The sequence below is a fragment of the Poeciliopsis prolifica genome, unplaced genomic scaffold (genome assembly GCF_027474105.1).
Source record: "Poeciliopsis prolifica strain line A6 unplaced genomic scaffold, Auburn_PproV2 SCAFFOLD018, whole genome shotgun sequence".
NCBI lineage: Eukaryota > Metazoa > Chordata > Actinopteri > Cyprinodontiformes > Poeciliidae > Poeciliopsis > Poeciliopsis prolifica.
Window position 1 is genome coordinate 6,867,073 of NW_026562393.1, and position 16,340 is coordinate 6,883,412.

General features: G+C 40.3%; 1 protein-coding gene across 2 annotated transcripts; it reads right to left on the minus strand.

The window, feature by feature from the left end:
- Window positions 1-563: 563 nt before the first annotated feature.
- msh2 (mutS homolog 2 (E. coli)) lies at window positions 564-16,287 on the minus strand. Of its 2 annotated transcripts, XR_008606758.1 has the most exons (17): window positions 16,030-16,287; window positions 15,140-15,288; window positions 14,125-14,409; window positions 13,731-13,877; window positions 12,536-12,685; window positions 11,126-11,259; window positions 10,706-10,905; window positions 10,525-10,634; window positions 10,310-10,433; window positions 8,591-8,741; window positions 8,393-8,490; window positions 7,819-8,064; window positions 6,505-6,709; window positions 6,183-6,430; window positions 4,084-4,259; window positions 3,189-3,670; window positions 2,909-3,000 (listed from the first exon to the last, which is right to left on the minus strand). XR_008606758.1 is itself a non-coding variant. In XM_055042713.1 (16 exons), the coding sequence occupies exons 1-16, from the start codon at window positions 16,241-16,243 to the stop codon at window positions 2,824-2,826; spliced, it is 2,814 nt and encodes a 937-aa protein (XP_054898688.1). In that variant the 5' UTR covers window positions 16,244-16,287; the 3' UTR covers window positions 564-2,823. The 2 variants fall into 2 exon arrangements, 1 of the variants encoding a protein (XP_054898688.1); XM_055042713.1 differs by lacking the exon at window positions 3,189-3,670 and having other exon boundaries at window positions 564-3,000.
- Between the last annotated feature and the right edge of the window lie 53 nt (window positions 16,288-16,340).

Below are 16,340 nucleotides of genomic sequence, written 5' to 3' on the forward strand. Positions count from 1 at the left end.
TTTTTAAGTATAATTTCACTGACAAATTATTTCACTTATAAGATACTTTTTTCTCATCATAAGAAAAACAATCTGAAAGAACCAGAACATTTTTGTCAATATTGAGGAATTTACTTGAAAACAAGCTCTTTCATCTTGTTACTTCTAACTTTATTTTATTTCTAGTTCACATTACTTGCATTACTTTTTTTTAACTTTGTATTTTTGCATTGTACTGCTGAACCCAGATGTTACATTCTTCAGCCCGCAGCCCCCCGCAGTGTTGCTTTGGGTAAATAAAAAAAGCCAAAAAAGTTGTTATGTCTTAAGTATCTGACTATGCCAATATTTCCCAAAATTATGTGTCTTTCAATACATAATATTTTTTGGTCTATAAATAATCTACCAACTTTCAAATATCACTAGGGCAGTGCAATGTAGATTCAGTCAGTGTCCTTCCTCATTAACGCTGACAGATTAGGGGGAGATGAGGTTTGTTTCTTAGAAGAGAACGCCAAGGAGGTATCAGACAGTTCTTGAAATCCACATTACTTTTATTATTGGTCTGGAGTAATACTTTATTCTTAAGTCATGTTTTCATCGGCTGGCAGCAGGAAATCGGGTAAAAAAAAAAAAAGGTTTCAAAACAGTCTGTAATCTACATGTTTCACTTGGTGATTTCAACTTTATTGAACATGACTGAAAGAAAATTATGGGAAACCAAACATAATGCGAGAAGAAGGTCAAAACGTTGTGGTTTGCTTTCTTAATGTGCTTTACAGATGGAACTAAACCGCCTCTGTTCTGTGCATCGAGTCACAGGTCTTTGGGGTGTAACTTCAATTCCACGCAGTGAAACTCGTGTTGTAATTTTATGAAACGTGACCAACAGTGGAAACAATGGAGAACACAAGGTTGACGCTGGAAAAGCGTGACGGGAACGAGTCGATGGGACCAGATAGCGATGGCGGCGACCACCAGCGACGGGCCTGCGGGGTCGCCATCACGCCTCGTTATTCCGGGCAGAATTTGAATTACGACCAGCTTCTTGGAAATGTCGGATCAGCTGAACATGCTTGCTTTGACACAGACCTGCTCCAGAGCGGCACAAAGCAGGGATTTACATCCAAGTGGGTTATGCTCCGGGTGGCAAAACAAAATACCATAAAAACCCAAAACTCAATTCTGAGAAGCTCTCGGTTTGTGGCTGCCTCATTTGGATTGGTACAAATCCAAATGAGGCAAATCCAAATCCAAACCCTTTAACATTTGCTACAGCCAAACTGAACTTAAACGAAACAAAATCTCTCCTGTTTTAGGTGGGTTATAATAAACAGAGATGATTTAGCAAAATCATTGCTTTTTCTTTAACATTTTATGTCCTAAATTTCAAATCTCCACCTGAATGTTTTTTGCTTATTTTAATTGTATGTAGTTCTTTAAATGTCTTCGGAGTAAATATATTTGGCCATTTATCAATAACTGGAACTTTCAATAGCGGGGAAGTCATTTTCTTTATGTACCGTCCATTAAAAATGTCCCTCAGATTAATTTCATTCCATGTTATGGCAGGGGTGAAATTACCGTAATAACGCAATATTTGTCAGTTAACTATGTATAGTTCACCGACACATTTTAGTTAATTGGAGTCGAACTTGTGGACGTTTTTAGGGCAACACCTGAATCACACGGCTTCCTTATTAGACACGATGGAAAAGTACAACCAAAGTTAATCAAACCACACATTCACTTATCCCACAATTTTGCTCAAATATTATGCAACACAAAATTCATGCCACAAATCTGAGCATTCAGTGAGACTGATTAGTCTGCATACATCTATTTTTAGCTGCTTGTTAAATGCATTGTGGCATCTGATCAACCCTGGTTGCTTTGGCTTTGTCGCCTAATTTAAAGGAAAACGCGCTTTTACACCAATCTTTTACCAAAAGCAGATGAGAACCGAGTGGAATGTCGTAAAAAGTAATGGTCGGTTTAGTAATAGAGACTTTTAAACCCAGAAACTCAAACTCCACAATCTAAACTGTTGAGAAAAAAACTAAAATAAAAACAATTTCGGAAGGGCTTTTTTTTTTGTCAGAAGAAAACGCAGCAGATCTAGCACCACCTAGTGGTGGATGCATGTCCCTTAATAAATCCAAGAAATGCAACCTAACACTCCACATTGTTGTGGATCAACAGTTTTTTCTGCTTTGAAAGGAATAAAACAGATTATATAACAAACTGGCTTCGAGAAAAAAATAATAGATATAATCCTTAAGGTTTAAACACATTCACAAAAACCTTAAACAAAGTGAGGTCAACTCAAACACAACCTTTGCTTGTATCTTCTCACCAAGAGTATGTCGAAGAAACTCAGCCATGTTTCTCCTCCGCATGAAATCAGATCGCTTTAGGGATAATCTCAATTCCACACGCATAAAACCCGTGCTGCAGTTTTACTGAATGCGATCAACAGAGGAAACATTGACACCAAAACCCTATACATGAACAATGTTCACAGCCGCCAGATGACGGTGGCAAGCCTTCAGACATGCTTATTCTTTATCTGCCCTATATCTGCCGTATATGACGCTTGGCTTCCTGGAAACGCAGATCAGATGAAAACGAGCCCAGGCAGCAACAATCAGGTCAGGGCGATGCAACGTCTTAACCCCACATAGCTCTGGCTTTCTTTCTTTGAATCAAAAATCAGCTTCAAATTCAAAGAAACATGAAACGTTTATTGAAAAACTTACAGATTATTGGCGCTCTAGTGTCGTTCCTACATGAGCTTTAGGTGAAGCATGGAGATGAACATGATTCAGAAAAAAATGTCAAAAGTCAGGCAGTTTTTACTGGAGCGCAGCGGGCAAGTATCTCACTGATGTACATGTTATTTTTGGCCACCAAGTCCTGCTTTATTCTCCTGAGCTCTGCCTTCACCTCCTCCTCAGTCATGGTGGCGACAGGAAGTGCCTTTACCTTCTCCAGGAAGTCCTGGATCAGGTTTTCTCCCACCTGATGGAGACACAGGACAGAGATTATTAGGTCTAAAAAGGAAAGACCCTGGAAAAGGCAAAAACTTGGATATCTAGATTAGCATTAGAACTAATCGAACTTAGAATAGATTAGTATCGATGAATTTTATTGAGGTTTTCATGCATGTTTGAGAAATCTTTTAATCTCCATTCAGCTGTGCAAAACACCTGGTCGGACCTTCAAGGCATAGTTCCTCCTCAGAGTTGGAGTTTTCAAGCTTCCGACTCACAGAGCAGCCCACCCATATTACTCCTCCCTGCTGCTCCTTCAGACTAGCCAGCAGCAATTAGCAAACATCTGGTGGAATTGCCCACCCGCTGAGCTCAATAAACGAGCCACTTCTTAGTGAAACCCTGCTGAAAACAATGTTAAAGAGTTAATGTTGTGATGACTTCCTGAAGGCAGAGTTTCAAAGAGAGGCCAAATTTCAAAGCGTTAAATTACAAAGTGAAAATGTTTTAAGTCATATTTGATATATACATACCTCTGCACTGAACCTCATTGAAAACCTCGTGGTTATTCCACCAAACATTGATTTCTGAACCGAGGTAAAACGTTAGTATTGTTGTTTTATAAACTTCTTTTCTTTGCATTATTGGTGGTCTGAAAGCACTGCGTCTTTGTTGTTATTTTGTGCATTTCTCCTTTTCTGCAAATAAATACTACAATGTTCATTTCACTCAAACATATCGCAACATATCACAGAAACTGATACACATTCAAGTGATCTCTTTATTTTTTTCATATCTGTATGGCCCTTTAACTGAAGGTAACATAGTTACTTGATTGTGTTATAAAATGGCATTTTGTGACTGGAAAATACATAACAATGCCCCTTTAAAGGAAATACAATTCAAGAAAGAGTAAATACTGTTGCAGCGAGATATTTTTACATAACTCCTGGAAAACAATTGCATTTTCTCAGTAATTCTTATCAGCTGCTAATTTATGTTCCAGCTCTGCCTCTGAAGCGCTCGGTTTGCGACACACAAGGAAAAGAGAGCAACACAGACAGTTTGCATCAGAATGACAGCAGAAGAACTGTGGCAAATCGAGCCTTACCTGCTTATCTGTCCGCCGTCTCTTGACCTCGGGCTCTTCGTCCCGCTTCGAATCGTCCCCCGCAGGTTCCTGGAACTCCTCCAGCTCCTCCGCCTTCTCCCTCGCCGCGGCCAGCACCGACGGGGGGAAGCAGGCCAGCTCAGCGACGTGGATCCCAAAGCTCTGGTCACACACACCTGAGGAGGCAGGTCAGGTGTTTGAGTTCATTCAGTGGAGAAATTGCAGTTTTTAAAACTCAAAAACATCTTGAGAGTGCAAAGAGGCCAACCTCAGGGAAGTACGTTAATTATTCTGATGATGTTCGGAGGATTAATTAGTTATTGAAATAATCATCGACTAATTTAGTAACCAATTAATCGTTAACTTGGGTGAAAAAAAGCCAATTGCTGAAGGAACAACATATTCAGAGCAGCAATTAAGTCAAAATTGTATAAAAAATATCTACAAAAAACATTTCAAAACTTCTTTTAAGCTAATTTTTCTATACAACTGATTAATTCAAAAACTAAACAGATTATCCTGTACATATTGTAAATTAAAAGTCAGCAGAATGTTCCAATCCGATTAATCGTCAGAATAATTGAAAACTAAATTAATCAATAACTAAATATTTGCCACCTTAACTGATACTTTGCAACATATACAAACATGTTATGTAAAAACGTTCAGCTTTAAGAGGTAGATCAGAAATGAACAATCACTGGAAAAACAAAATATTGTTTCCATTGGGGATGCACAGATATGAGAATTACAGCCGATATTGATATGATATGAAAATAGCTCTTATAGTCGATAACTGATATTTTCCAATATTCTGAATAACGTTAGTATCAAAAAAGAAAAAAAAAACAGGAGGTAACAGTTGTTTTAAAGCAACACCTGCATCGTGTTTCCACATATGAAAGCCGCAACGACTTAAAAGGAATGGTTTATTTTTCTCTGATATTTGCATGCCGCACTTCAAACTGTTTTTTTAAATTATTTTTTTCATAGGTCATTTGTTTTTGTACATTGGAAGGAGAACTTGTTTCACTTTACTTTGGACTTTAGATGTTTTATCTCACATTGTATTTTTTTCTCTCTTTAAAATCCAAAATCTTAAATATATCAGATTCCTACCATAAAACTAACATATATGTGATAAGTTATGTTTGTTGCAAAAGTCCAGACCTCATTTTGATATAAATATTTGCTCTGCAACAATTTGGGAACTCCAATGAAATCATAAAAAAGTAGAAATCATTTCTGAAGGAGGCTCTAAAATCAATTGGGTGTACTTAGTTCTTCACAATTTCATTGACGCTCATGTGAACTTTCTTTTCCAGACGGCCGTGTAAAACTAAGAACATGTACCAAGAAGTTCTGATAAAATACCATAAAATCTAATGTTCACATCAACTACCTACTCAGTAGGTCCAGAAAATTGAGAATCTGTTCACGTATTGAAAATTAGGATGGAAAAATTTCTTGGCTCAAGGATGGAGCCAGACGATTTTCAGCTTGACAAGAAAAAAATAAAAATCAAATTTTTTCCAGTCCATGAATGCACCACAGCATCGTAGCTAAAAGATACGACTTCTCTGGCAGACAAACAAGTTACAGGAAAGTGGATTATTGGCATTAAGAACAGCTTGTTGTGATTTTTATGTTTTAAATGTGTGATGAAACCAACAAATCCACTGTGAATAAATGCTAGAATGAAAAGACACGTTTTGTCGACCCCAGGCAAGTTTTGGTGCGTCTCCTGCAGATTTGTAGATCTGGAGGCGGAAATGTTTCTTCATGCTCCTTTAAATAAAAGCTCAAGTTAAATTGGATGTAGAATGTTTTTAGCGTCGACGTCCTGCTGGAAGGTGAACCTCCACCGCAGTCTCAAGTCTTTTGCTGCTTCTAACAAAATTTGTTCCAGCATTACCCTCAACTAAGCTCCATCCATCTTCCTTTCAACTCTGACCAGTTCCTCTATCCCTGCTGAAGAAAAAGCCTCCCCACAGCATGATGCTGCTGCCACCATGTTTCATAGATCTGCCAAAAACCACGTGTAGGGTATTATTAACAGAGATCTATACATCCACCAATCTAATGGCTCTGCGGCTGACCTGGTTTGACTCGGTACAGCATTGTGAGCGTGTTGTGGGTCGTCAGGGCGGTGACGTGCAGGTTGTGGACAGCCGGCTGCTGTGCCGCCAAGGCGGTCAGCTCGTGGAAGTGAGTGGCGAAGAGGCAGAAGCAGCTGATTTTGGAGGAGATGTGTTCACTGATGGCCCAGGCCAGCCCGAAGCCGTCGTACGTAGAGGTTCCCCTGCCGAGCTCGTCGATGATGATGAGGGAGTTTTCCGTGGCAGAGCTGGAAGAGACGGCACAGAGGCTAAGAGGAGACTCTCGTTTTCCCCGTCGTGTTCTGAGGTCTGTTTGTCTCACCGAAGGATGGCGGCAGTTTCCAACATCTCACTCATGAAGGTGGACACTCCCTTCACCTGGCTGTCTCCTGCTCCCACTCGGGCCAGAACGCTGTCGATCACGCTGAGCTCCGCCTTCTCGCACGGCACGAAGCAGCCGATCTGAGCCATCAGCGCGATCAGACCCACCTGGCGGATAAACGTGGACTTCCCTCCCATGTTCGGTCCTGCAAGCAGAACACCATACCAACCAGTGTCAAACTCAAATGTAAAACTTTTTAAGACCTGTAACATGGCAGGTGTGTACCAAAAACATTTAATATTTTTTACTGCAGTGGCTTTTTTGTTCAGGTTTGAAACAGAAGTGAGCCAGTGGAAAAGACAAATGTCGTCTAGCAAACCGCTAGCGAGTTTTTTTGAGCATGACACCCGCAATCATCTTGAAACTGCCCTCAAGGGTGAATCAGACTTGTAAAAGCCCGTAGTTCTTTATCAGATATCCCTATTTTTCATAAAGTTCCACAAGAATTTAATTTAAAATGCATTGACATGTGTGCCTCCATTTAACTCAAATGTTTTGATTTAATGAAGTTTATAAAGCCGTGGCATTATGAGCCATTGCAATCTAAACTATTGTCATTAAAAATGTTCCAATTATTCCGGCATTAAATAAAGTTGACCTGTTATTATTCTTCCTTGAACAAGTTAGAATAGCTTTACAAAGCCCTTTTTTTGTCGAAAATAATTCTAACATAATAAGTTTTTAGTCTGGTCAGTTCTGCCTATTTTAGGGTCTCCTGTCACTTTAAATCCTGGGAGGTTGGCGCTGGCCACGCCCCCCTCTCACCAAACATCTGGGAGATCCACGTGGGTTGCTAGGTGATGAGTTGGGGTTGCTAGGTGATGAGTTGGGGTTGCTCGGTAACAGCATAGTGCCCTTGGATTGTGACGTAACTGGGAAGTTCTTGAAACGGCTCAGTTTCCAGACACCACAAATCTTAATCTATTGCTAAAAAAATGACTGGGTGTTTTTTTTTTGAAGCGCTCAGGCTGTTTTTGGAAGCAGATGTGACGCAAATGGAAGAATAAATTCATGAAAAACATAAATATAGACCACTCCGGGAGCTCTTTCCTGCCCCTCAGCAATCACCACCTACAATAACTCTTTAATTAAACGAGTTACTTTTGATTTTCCCTTAGGATCAATAAGGTATTTTTGAATTTGAAAATGCGAAGTTAGCATAACAGGTTTAAGCAGATAGGATCATTTTGTGACTGAAACCGGCCAGTCACATGAAACATTTAAACTAATGTCCCAAAGCATGGCGTCTCCCACCTGTTATAATATAGAAGCTCTTCTGCCCCTGGACGAAGCTGATGTCGTTGGGTATGAAGGCGGTGTCCGCGTCCGTCTCCATGCAGGGATGTCTGGCCTGCAGCAGCTCCAGACGCCTGCGGCCGTCGTCCAGCAGTCGGGGCCGGACGTACGGAACCGGAGCAGACACCGACGCCACGGCGAAGCTTGCCACCGCGTCGAGCTGCGCGATGACGTCACTCAGCGTCTGAAGGGGATCCACGTAACCTGGAGGCAGATGAGCAGCACAAACTTTGAACGAGCGGTCACAGATGAAGGATTGGAGCATGTGCAGCCACAAAAATTAGATCCGTTTGATTTTTGAAGTGCTAGCGAACCAAAACCTCACCCACAGAAATGGTAATTAGGACTTAAAAGGAGTGCGGAGTTCAGTGACCTTTGGAGGAAAAGTGACTGAAATCAATTAGTGAAAAGCGCTGAAGGCAGTTTGCAGACATTCGTTTCCACGTAGCCAAGACACCAGAGATTCCTCTGCTGGTGAAATCAATGCCATGCTGACAGGACACCACGCGCAGCATGTGATGGGTGGCCACACCTGAGGCGATGTTGATGATCTCTTTGACGATGGCGTTCTGGGCCTCCTCGTACTCCTCCCTGCTCCTGGTGTACTCCTCATTCAGAGAGCTCAGCTTGCTGCACAGACATAACAGAAAGAGTTCAAGGGTCAGGGAGCGAGGCTGGGGGTTATGGGTCAGCTCGCCCTGACGTGTGCAGACACGGCGAAAACACGCACCTGTTTGTGAAGCGAACGCCGTTCTTCTGAACATCCAGCGTGGTGAACTTCTTGTTGTTCCTCAGATTCTTCTCCTCCTTGCATGTGACCCTCAGATAGAAGCCCAGCACGGCGTTGGACTCCAGCTTCACCGTCTTACCGGCTTCCAGGCCTTCAACATGACAGATTAGATTATTAGTTTAGGAAATAAATACTTCTTGCATATCATTTCATCGTAAAACTCCATACTTAATATCCAATTTAAAATAACTAATGCTAAATCTGATTCTGAATTTAGTTATGATGCACTGCAAAAAAAATCTTACCAGGTATTTTTGGTCTACCGTAGTTTCTAATGCAAATATCTTGGTGTGCTTGAAATTATACAAGATTAACTTACAAGTAAATAGTAGCTTGATTTAGGTCAATAATTCCCTAAAATTGATGACAAAGTAATAGTTCCAATGGCAGATTATTTCACTTATGGGAAAAATGTCTTGTCATAAGTAAAATAATCTGCCACTGAAACTAACCCCTCTTTATCAATATTAAGAAATTATTGACTTAAAACAAGCTACCGTAATATTTTTTGCTGAAAATTACTTGTAAGTTAATTTTGTGTAATTTCAGGACAAAACTAACGTTGTCTGAAAAGTACAGGTATTTACACTAAAAGTAGTTTAAAAATAACTATTATGAATTTGTACACACAAAAAGAACAAACTAAAAAAGAGATAGATCAGGCGGCTGCAACCTACAGCTGCAGAAACTGCTCTTTAAACCGTCTCCAATGGCTCTTTATAACTCTGAGTAAACATTTCAACAAACCAGCTATTTTTTCAAAATTTTGACATAATAAACTAAAGTTTTTTTTTACAGTTTTTCAGTTTATTCATCTTTTGCTTTGCATTTCCACAAGGGATTACACTAAAAGTACTAGGAATATGCTTTTAGATCTGTTTTTCTTGTCATTAGGTTGGAATCTATGTGTTTTTTATTTTTTACATCATCTTCCATCTCATGGAAAAATTACAAAAAATGTTCTTCAAAAATGACAACAAAGTAGATATTTATCTAAAACTATAAGTTGTCTCTTTTCAAAAGATGTTGTGGCATTTACGGCTCTAAATTATTTGGCTGGCCTGAGAGCAAAATGGCTTTTCAGGTCGTAAAGGATACGACCTGATCCATCTTTGGATCTGTCCATCCAAAGATGGATGGACAGATGATGAAGGGATAAAAATAACTTCAGTGACGACCGAGTGAAAAAAATGAAGGAACGGATGTGAATGGATTCAGGGATGGTTGGACAGACGGACTGAAACAGACAGACATCTTCCAGACGGTGTAGAAACCCAGGAGGAGGTCACACAAATAACTCAACCTGAACTCAGTCTGGTTCACAAAACTGTTAAATTGTGGGGTGTAGTAAGTTTTTCACACTACTGTTTCAAATTAGACAGGAAACATGAAGGGTTTCACTGTTGCATTTGAATAATTTCTTTCTTGTTTGATTTTTAAATTCTTCCACTAATTAATCCACTAAGACTTTTCATCCAAATCTCTCACTGAGGAAGTTGGAAGCCAATTTTATACCTTTAATAGACGACAGTAAATGATGATTGTGGTCAGAGGAAGATTTGCAGAGGCTTTTTGTCACAGCAAACATAAAAGAGTCTCTTCAAACAACCAACACTGTTTAAAAACACAGCCTCTGGATATAATAATTTATGTTGTCACCAAGTTCTCTGGCTGCACTGCTCAGCACAGCCTGCATGCTTTTCTCCAGGGCGTCCATCTTCTCCCTGAGCTCACTCAGAACGGGATCGAACGACGCCTTCACCAGGAACTCGTGGTGTTCGATCTACATGTATGGTACAAAACGTAGGGAAGAAAATAAATGTGAAGATGAAAATATAACACAGAACATGTTTGACGTTCACAATGAACCCGACCTGATTCATGTCCAGGGTGGTTTCAATCATCTCCTGGTACTTGATGAAATCCGTCTGCAGGTCAGTGAGAGGCGAGGTGAACACCGCGTGAAGCAACACCTGGTAGCTGCCTGCAAGCAACGAGTTTGGAGGTCAAACTCTGCGCTTGATGGTCCTGGGCGGTCCAGGATCCGGTGCCTACCTGAGTAGCTCTCCAGAGCCGTGAGGAGAGCGGGGATGTGACTCACGGCCTGGTAGACGCGGTAACAGTCCTGCAGCGTCGCCGTGTGACGGTGAAACTTTTTGGCCAGGCGGTGGAGATCTGGAAAGCGTCGCAGCAGATCCTCCTGACAAGTCTGCCTCAGCTCTGAGTCGCACACAAAACTCTCCACAAGGTCCAGTCTATTTACACAAATGGCAAAAATGAAGCTTAATTCTATGAAAAGACTGACTTTAAATGTGACTTGTTATGGTGATCTCATAGCAAAATAAAGCTTAAAATATTTGCAACTTTGTTGATAACTAAAGCGTTGGTCAATCACAAAAAATAGCAAAATTCAAAAGTCAAACATTAATGATTGATGTTAGATGAAGATTTGAAAGGTTTGTTTGCTTTTTATACCTTTCCTCTATTTTGGTTTTGTCCATAAGTGGCTGTTTGATCCACTGGTTGACCAGCCGCTGACCCTGCGGAGTGCGGCACTTGTTCAACAAACCGGCCAATGAATGAGCTCCATTGGTGTCATCGGGCGAACCCTGGAGGGAGAAGAATCAAAATGTAAAATATGATTCACTGAATCTGACGTAATGAAAACTCAACTGTACCCATCAAATTGCACGTTTCTGCTGATTCAAGTGTCTCCACAATATTGAAAAATAAAAAAAGCCTGAAGAGTTTTATTATTTTACCTTCACAAACTCTCTCCAAGTTCACAGAGATTCAGTAATCATACATGTATTGCTCTCGCTTCACTCATTCTGAAATCTTTTGAGATTATAAAAGCTGAGATCATGAGAGCAACTCAAAGCAACTCATTCAGAGCCGTCAGCACCCAGTAACATCTGGTTTTGGGTTGTTAAGATGGGGAAAAACCTGTCATTTACTTGTTCTTCCTTATTTTTTTAATATGGTCACCACCACATTGACTGGGATTTAGTTTGCTGGCATAATTGATTTTCTAACAGGAAAAATTATGTTATAAAAGATGTACTTTCATCTGCTCAGGAAACCCTCAAGGCTCTGTCTTTTCCTTGAGTTCATTTTATACGCTACTGAATACCAGACTAGAAATGAGGACACGTAAAATTTTATGATGATTCTGTGATTGTGTCTCTGATCATTTCTCCGGGGTGAAGGTGTTTTTTTTAATTGGCTGCTCTGACTGCTCATTTCTGAAGATTACTGTCTCAAAATTCAAAGAAATGTTTATGAAGAAGAATCCATCTCGTCTACCAGCTTAACCCATATAAAATTGAGAAACTTAAATGTCAACACTGTCTGAAAATGTTCTATTTTTGTTTTATTGAGTCAGTTTAAAGTTTTATTTGTTGGTTTGAGTCGCTTGCCCTGAAAAATAAGACATAATTTACAAAAAGTGAAACAAAACAGTGCGGAGAACAGTAGGTTGAGAAAAACCCTGCAAACAACAGGGATGTAAACACTTATTAAGTTTATTGGGCAGAGCGATGGTATTAAGTCTGACAATTGCTGGCAGGAAGAATCTTTGATAATGTTGCTTTGATAATGCTGCTGAAGCTGCTCCAGTTCTGCAGCTTCATTAACATATGAATCAAAATTTTAGGAATAAGTCTTGCAAAACTTCTAAAGGAACCAGAGCCACAAGGTAAAGTACTCACCATTCCGAGTTTCTCAGAAACATTCTGTATAATGAATCACTTCATTGGCTCCAGAAGTTAAAAAAACATGTCAAGTCTTTTCCATTTCCACAGAAAAGCTCAAAAGTTTCCCAGCTGTAAGTATGTTATTAGGGTAAATCAATCAAATCTTTCAAACTCTCTCAGGGTCACTGACCTGGAAGAGGTTGAGAGCCCTGACAGCGGCGTTGTCCAGCCTCATGTACTGCCCCAGTCCCAGCGTTGTGAGGCTAAAAGAGTTGAAGTTGGACTCATCGGAGAGAAGCTCGAGGAATCGAACCACAGCAGCCAAACATGACATGGCCACCTGAGAAAGACATTTACTAAATTCATCACATAGTTTATGACTGAAAGGAAATGAGTCTCTTACATTTATATAAAGTACCAGAAATTAATTTCCTCATAATTTTATGCTCATCAGCAGCCCCCCTCAGGGAATAATTAATAGTCATGTTAAGCACCATTGCAGCTGGAAGTGCATGCAAGTTTTATCTGTATCGCTTTGTTTAGACAAAACTTCCTACAGATATTTTTGGAAAATCTCTTACCCAGATTAATTGTCAGAGATCATCCAGGTTCAAAAACATCCGAGTCAGTTTGATTGAAAAAACCCCTGAATTGATGTGAGAGTCACCAGTGCAAACAGGAACAGTTCTGTTCTTTCTGTCTCTTATCAGGAGTTTGGTGAGAAGGAACCTAATTTAGTGGCATATCAGAAAAAGTGCTAAAGAGACAGAAGCTCTTTTTCAGAACCATTACAGAACCGGGACAAACTGACTGGAGTTGCTGCACAGTTTTTTACGAGTCTGCGTTTGCCCAAAAATTACCAACCCTACGATGAATACAAACAACTGTGACAAAAATATTGAAAAAAATTCTCCAAACAGAACAACGGTGAGATGGAGACAGCAGTCTGATGTCTGGAGGGGACACAGTTTCTTTCACGAGCAGCAAGGAATCAACAAGATCTCACATAATGCCAGAAATATAATGTCGTTTTCATGGTTTCAGTGATGGAAATACTGCAACTGTGTTTGTACTCCCAGATGAACTTAACATGTGCCTGGAGTTTGAATAACAAGGTTCCTTCACACTGGGTCCACAGTGGCACAGTTGGGAGCCTTGCAGCAAGAAGGCTCTGGGTTCAAATCCCAGCCTGGGGTCTTTCTGCTTGGAAGAAAGACTCCTGGCACAATGTTTGCCCTGTGCATGTATGGGTTCTCTCCAGCTTCCTCATACAGTTTAAAACCATGACAGGTAGTTTACTGTCACTGTGGCTCTTAGGAAACCAGAACGAAACTGTCTTTGATAACGGATGCAATAAAAACAGTTAAACCTTTTTCTTTTGTCACCTGCTGGTCCAGTTCAGGCAGCGTGTTGCTCGCCACTGTCTCTCCTTTCTTAGATCGCAGTAGCCTGTTGAGATCCTGGACGATGTCCTTGCTGCTGAACTCTGCTCTCTTCCTGTCGGAGACCAGAACGCCGCCACGTTGCACCACCTGCACAAACGCAGCAAAACTAATCAGTGACCTCACTCAAAAATCGAACCATAAACAAAATCAAGAGTTATTTATATCAGTAGGGAATGTTCACCCGTGTTCAGTTTGAAGATAAATAAAACAGGTTATATGTGTGTGAACGATAGTAAACAACAGAAGGCGAATCTGAGTCAGAGTTTCAATAAAAACCCAAGACTGAACCTAAACTTACTTCACTAAAACACTGAACTTGAATGAGGGAACTAACCTCCCGGAGCTTGTTCCCCTCAGCGCTGCATTCTCCCTGAGCCAGGAGACACTCTTTGGGGCTGATCTGGACGAGTAGAGACTCTAGGTTGGAGAAGATCTCGTTGTCCGGAAACTCACACACCCCCATGGTCCTCTGGGCTGCGTCCACATAGCCGACCCCAACCACTCGCTGTCCGTCGGCTCCCGTCGCAAACCGCACGGCGACCACTCCCGCGCATCCCTCGCCTCCGGTTCCTCCGCCAAACAGAATGTCCTCGAACTGGGTCAGGTTTCCTGGAGAGGCCTGAGTTAAGGACCAAGGCACATGAACAATAAACCCAACTGGACAACTGGTCTATTCATTGTGATTTGTTAAGTCTGTTTCATTTTGTTCTTTTTTTGTAGTTTCAAAATAAATACAGTGATCACATTTATCACCACCCCTGGAAAAGATGTAGAAAAAGCCCTAAAAACGGGATATTTATACTTATTTTAAAAGGGATTTTTTTTAGGTTTCGTTCAGTTTCACCAATAATCTTCTAAACTTTAACTATTTTTTATCCTGCGGTACATCAGTTGCAGTTTTCTGTCAGATCATCAATCTTTAAAAAAGCTTTAAAAATGTGATTTTTTTTCTATTACTGACACTTAACACTTTAATACTCTTACAGTATTTCTATTACTGACTGTTACTGTGACCTAATAACACAAGTTTATTGTGTTATTAGGTCACAATACAATTTCAATGTCGGGGTATGCGATATGGTATTAAAACAAAACATTCCCCTTTGAAACGTATCACTTTAGTACAGCAGGAATGTAATTTATATCCCCAACTTCACACAGTTACTGCATTTAATTATATTTTCAAATACAGTGATATTTAATAAGTCTAGTGGAGAATATAATGATAAGTACTTGTTTGACAATTTTTTAAGGTTAATTCATGTTCTTTATATGTTGGAACTTCTCTCCCTTCAAAAAGTTATTCTGAAAAAGCTCATTTTGACAGTCTTATTAGTAATTTTTGGCACCTTGTACTCGATCCTCCAGTCGTGCTCCTTGCTGCTCTTGCTGTGGTTCCTGTACACCTCCACTCGGTACTGCTTCACCAGCAGCAGATCCTTCACAAAGGCCTCGAAGTTCATCTTGCTCAGGATCACGCTCTCCAGCTTACGGCTCCCTGTTGACCCACAAGCAAACATTTATCAGACCCCAAACAACCTCAAAGATGCATTTTTTTAAACAAAATAAATACATGGTTCCTCCAGTTTATGATTTGTGCAGTTTATTTTTCAGATTCACCTTTCCAAATCTCAGGTTAAAGTATTAAAATATAATGCAGGTAAGATACTGTAGTTCACCATAAAATTTGTAATTTGCAGATATTTGTACAGTTGACAGATAAGGAACCATGAAAAAAAAGCTCCCAGTTACTTGTACTGTTTTCCCACACTTTTTCCTTCCACTAAACATTACATTGTTATACTTGGATATAGGCATCTGTGAACCGCTAACTAAATCTTTGTGGTTTTACAGATGACAAACTTAATTTTAGGTTTTCATTAGATGTAGTAATCAAAATGAACAAAAAAACTTGTATGGGTTTAATCAATTTATGTATTTGTAACTTTCTAAAATAGCTTTTCAGTGTTTTCTGATTTATGTAGGCAAACTTCTAAAATTAGTGCCTGATAACTAATAAGTTCTGAAAACAGCAAATCACCTTACATTCAATACCTACAAACTATGTAAGAGCGAGTGTAATTCAAGCTAACCTTAACATAGATGCTGCTAATGTATTAGCAGCCTGCAGCTAGATCTCGATGCATCAAGACAAATCAAAATTAATAAGCTAATAAATGACTTTAAAATATTTCCATTGAGAAGGTGCACAGAAAACCCGGCAGTTAAACCCAGTTACCTGAGCCCAGATATTTGATAACTCCGTTGGTCTTAAAAACCTCCTTGGCAGCAAATATGGCGTCTTTCCCGTGGACGGTGTAGTAGTCGTTCCGGTCAAACATCCTGAAGGTTGTGTCTGGTTTCTCCGGCATGGAGAAGATGAAGTTCAGAAAGCCGTGTTCGGCCGCGCCGTCCAGGGACGGGTTCTGGTTCTGCTTCGGTTGCACCGCCATGCTGCGATCTCCCGCCACCCGACGGAGCCAAACAGGAAGCTACGTCGTCCGTTAGGGGTGCGTTGTCATGGAAACGGCTCTTCTCTTATTTAAAGGG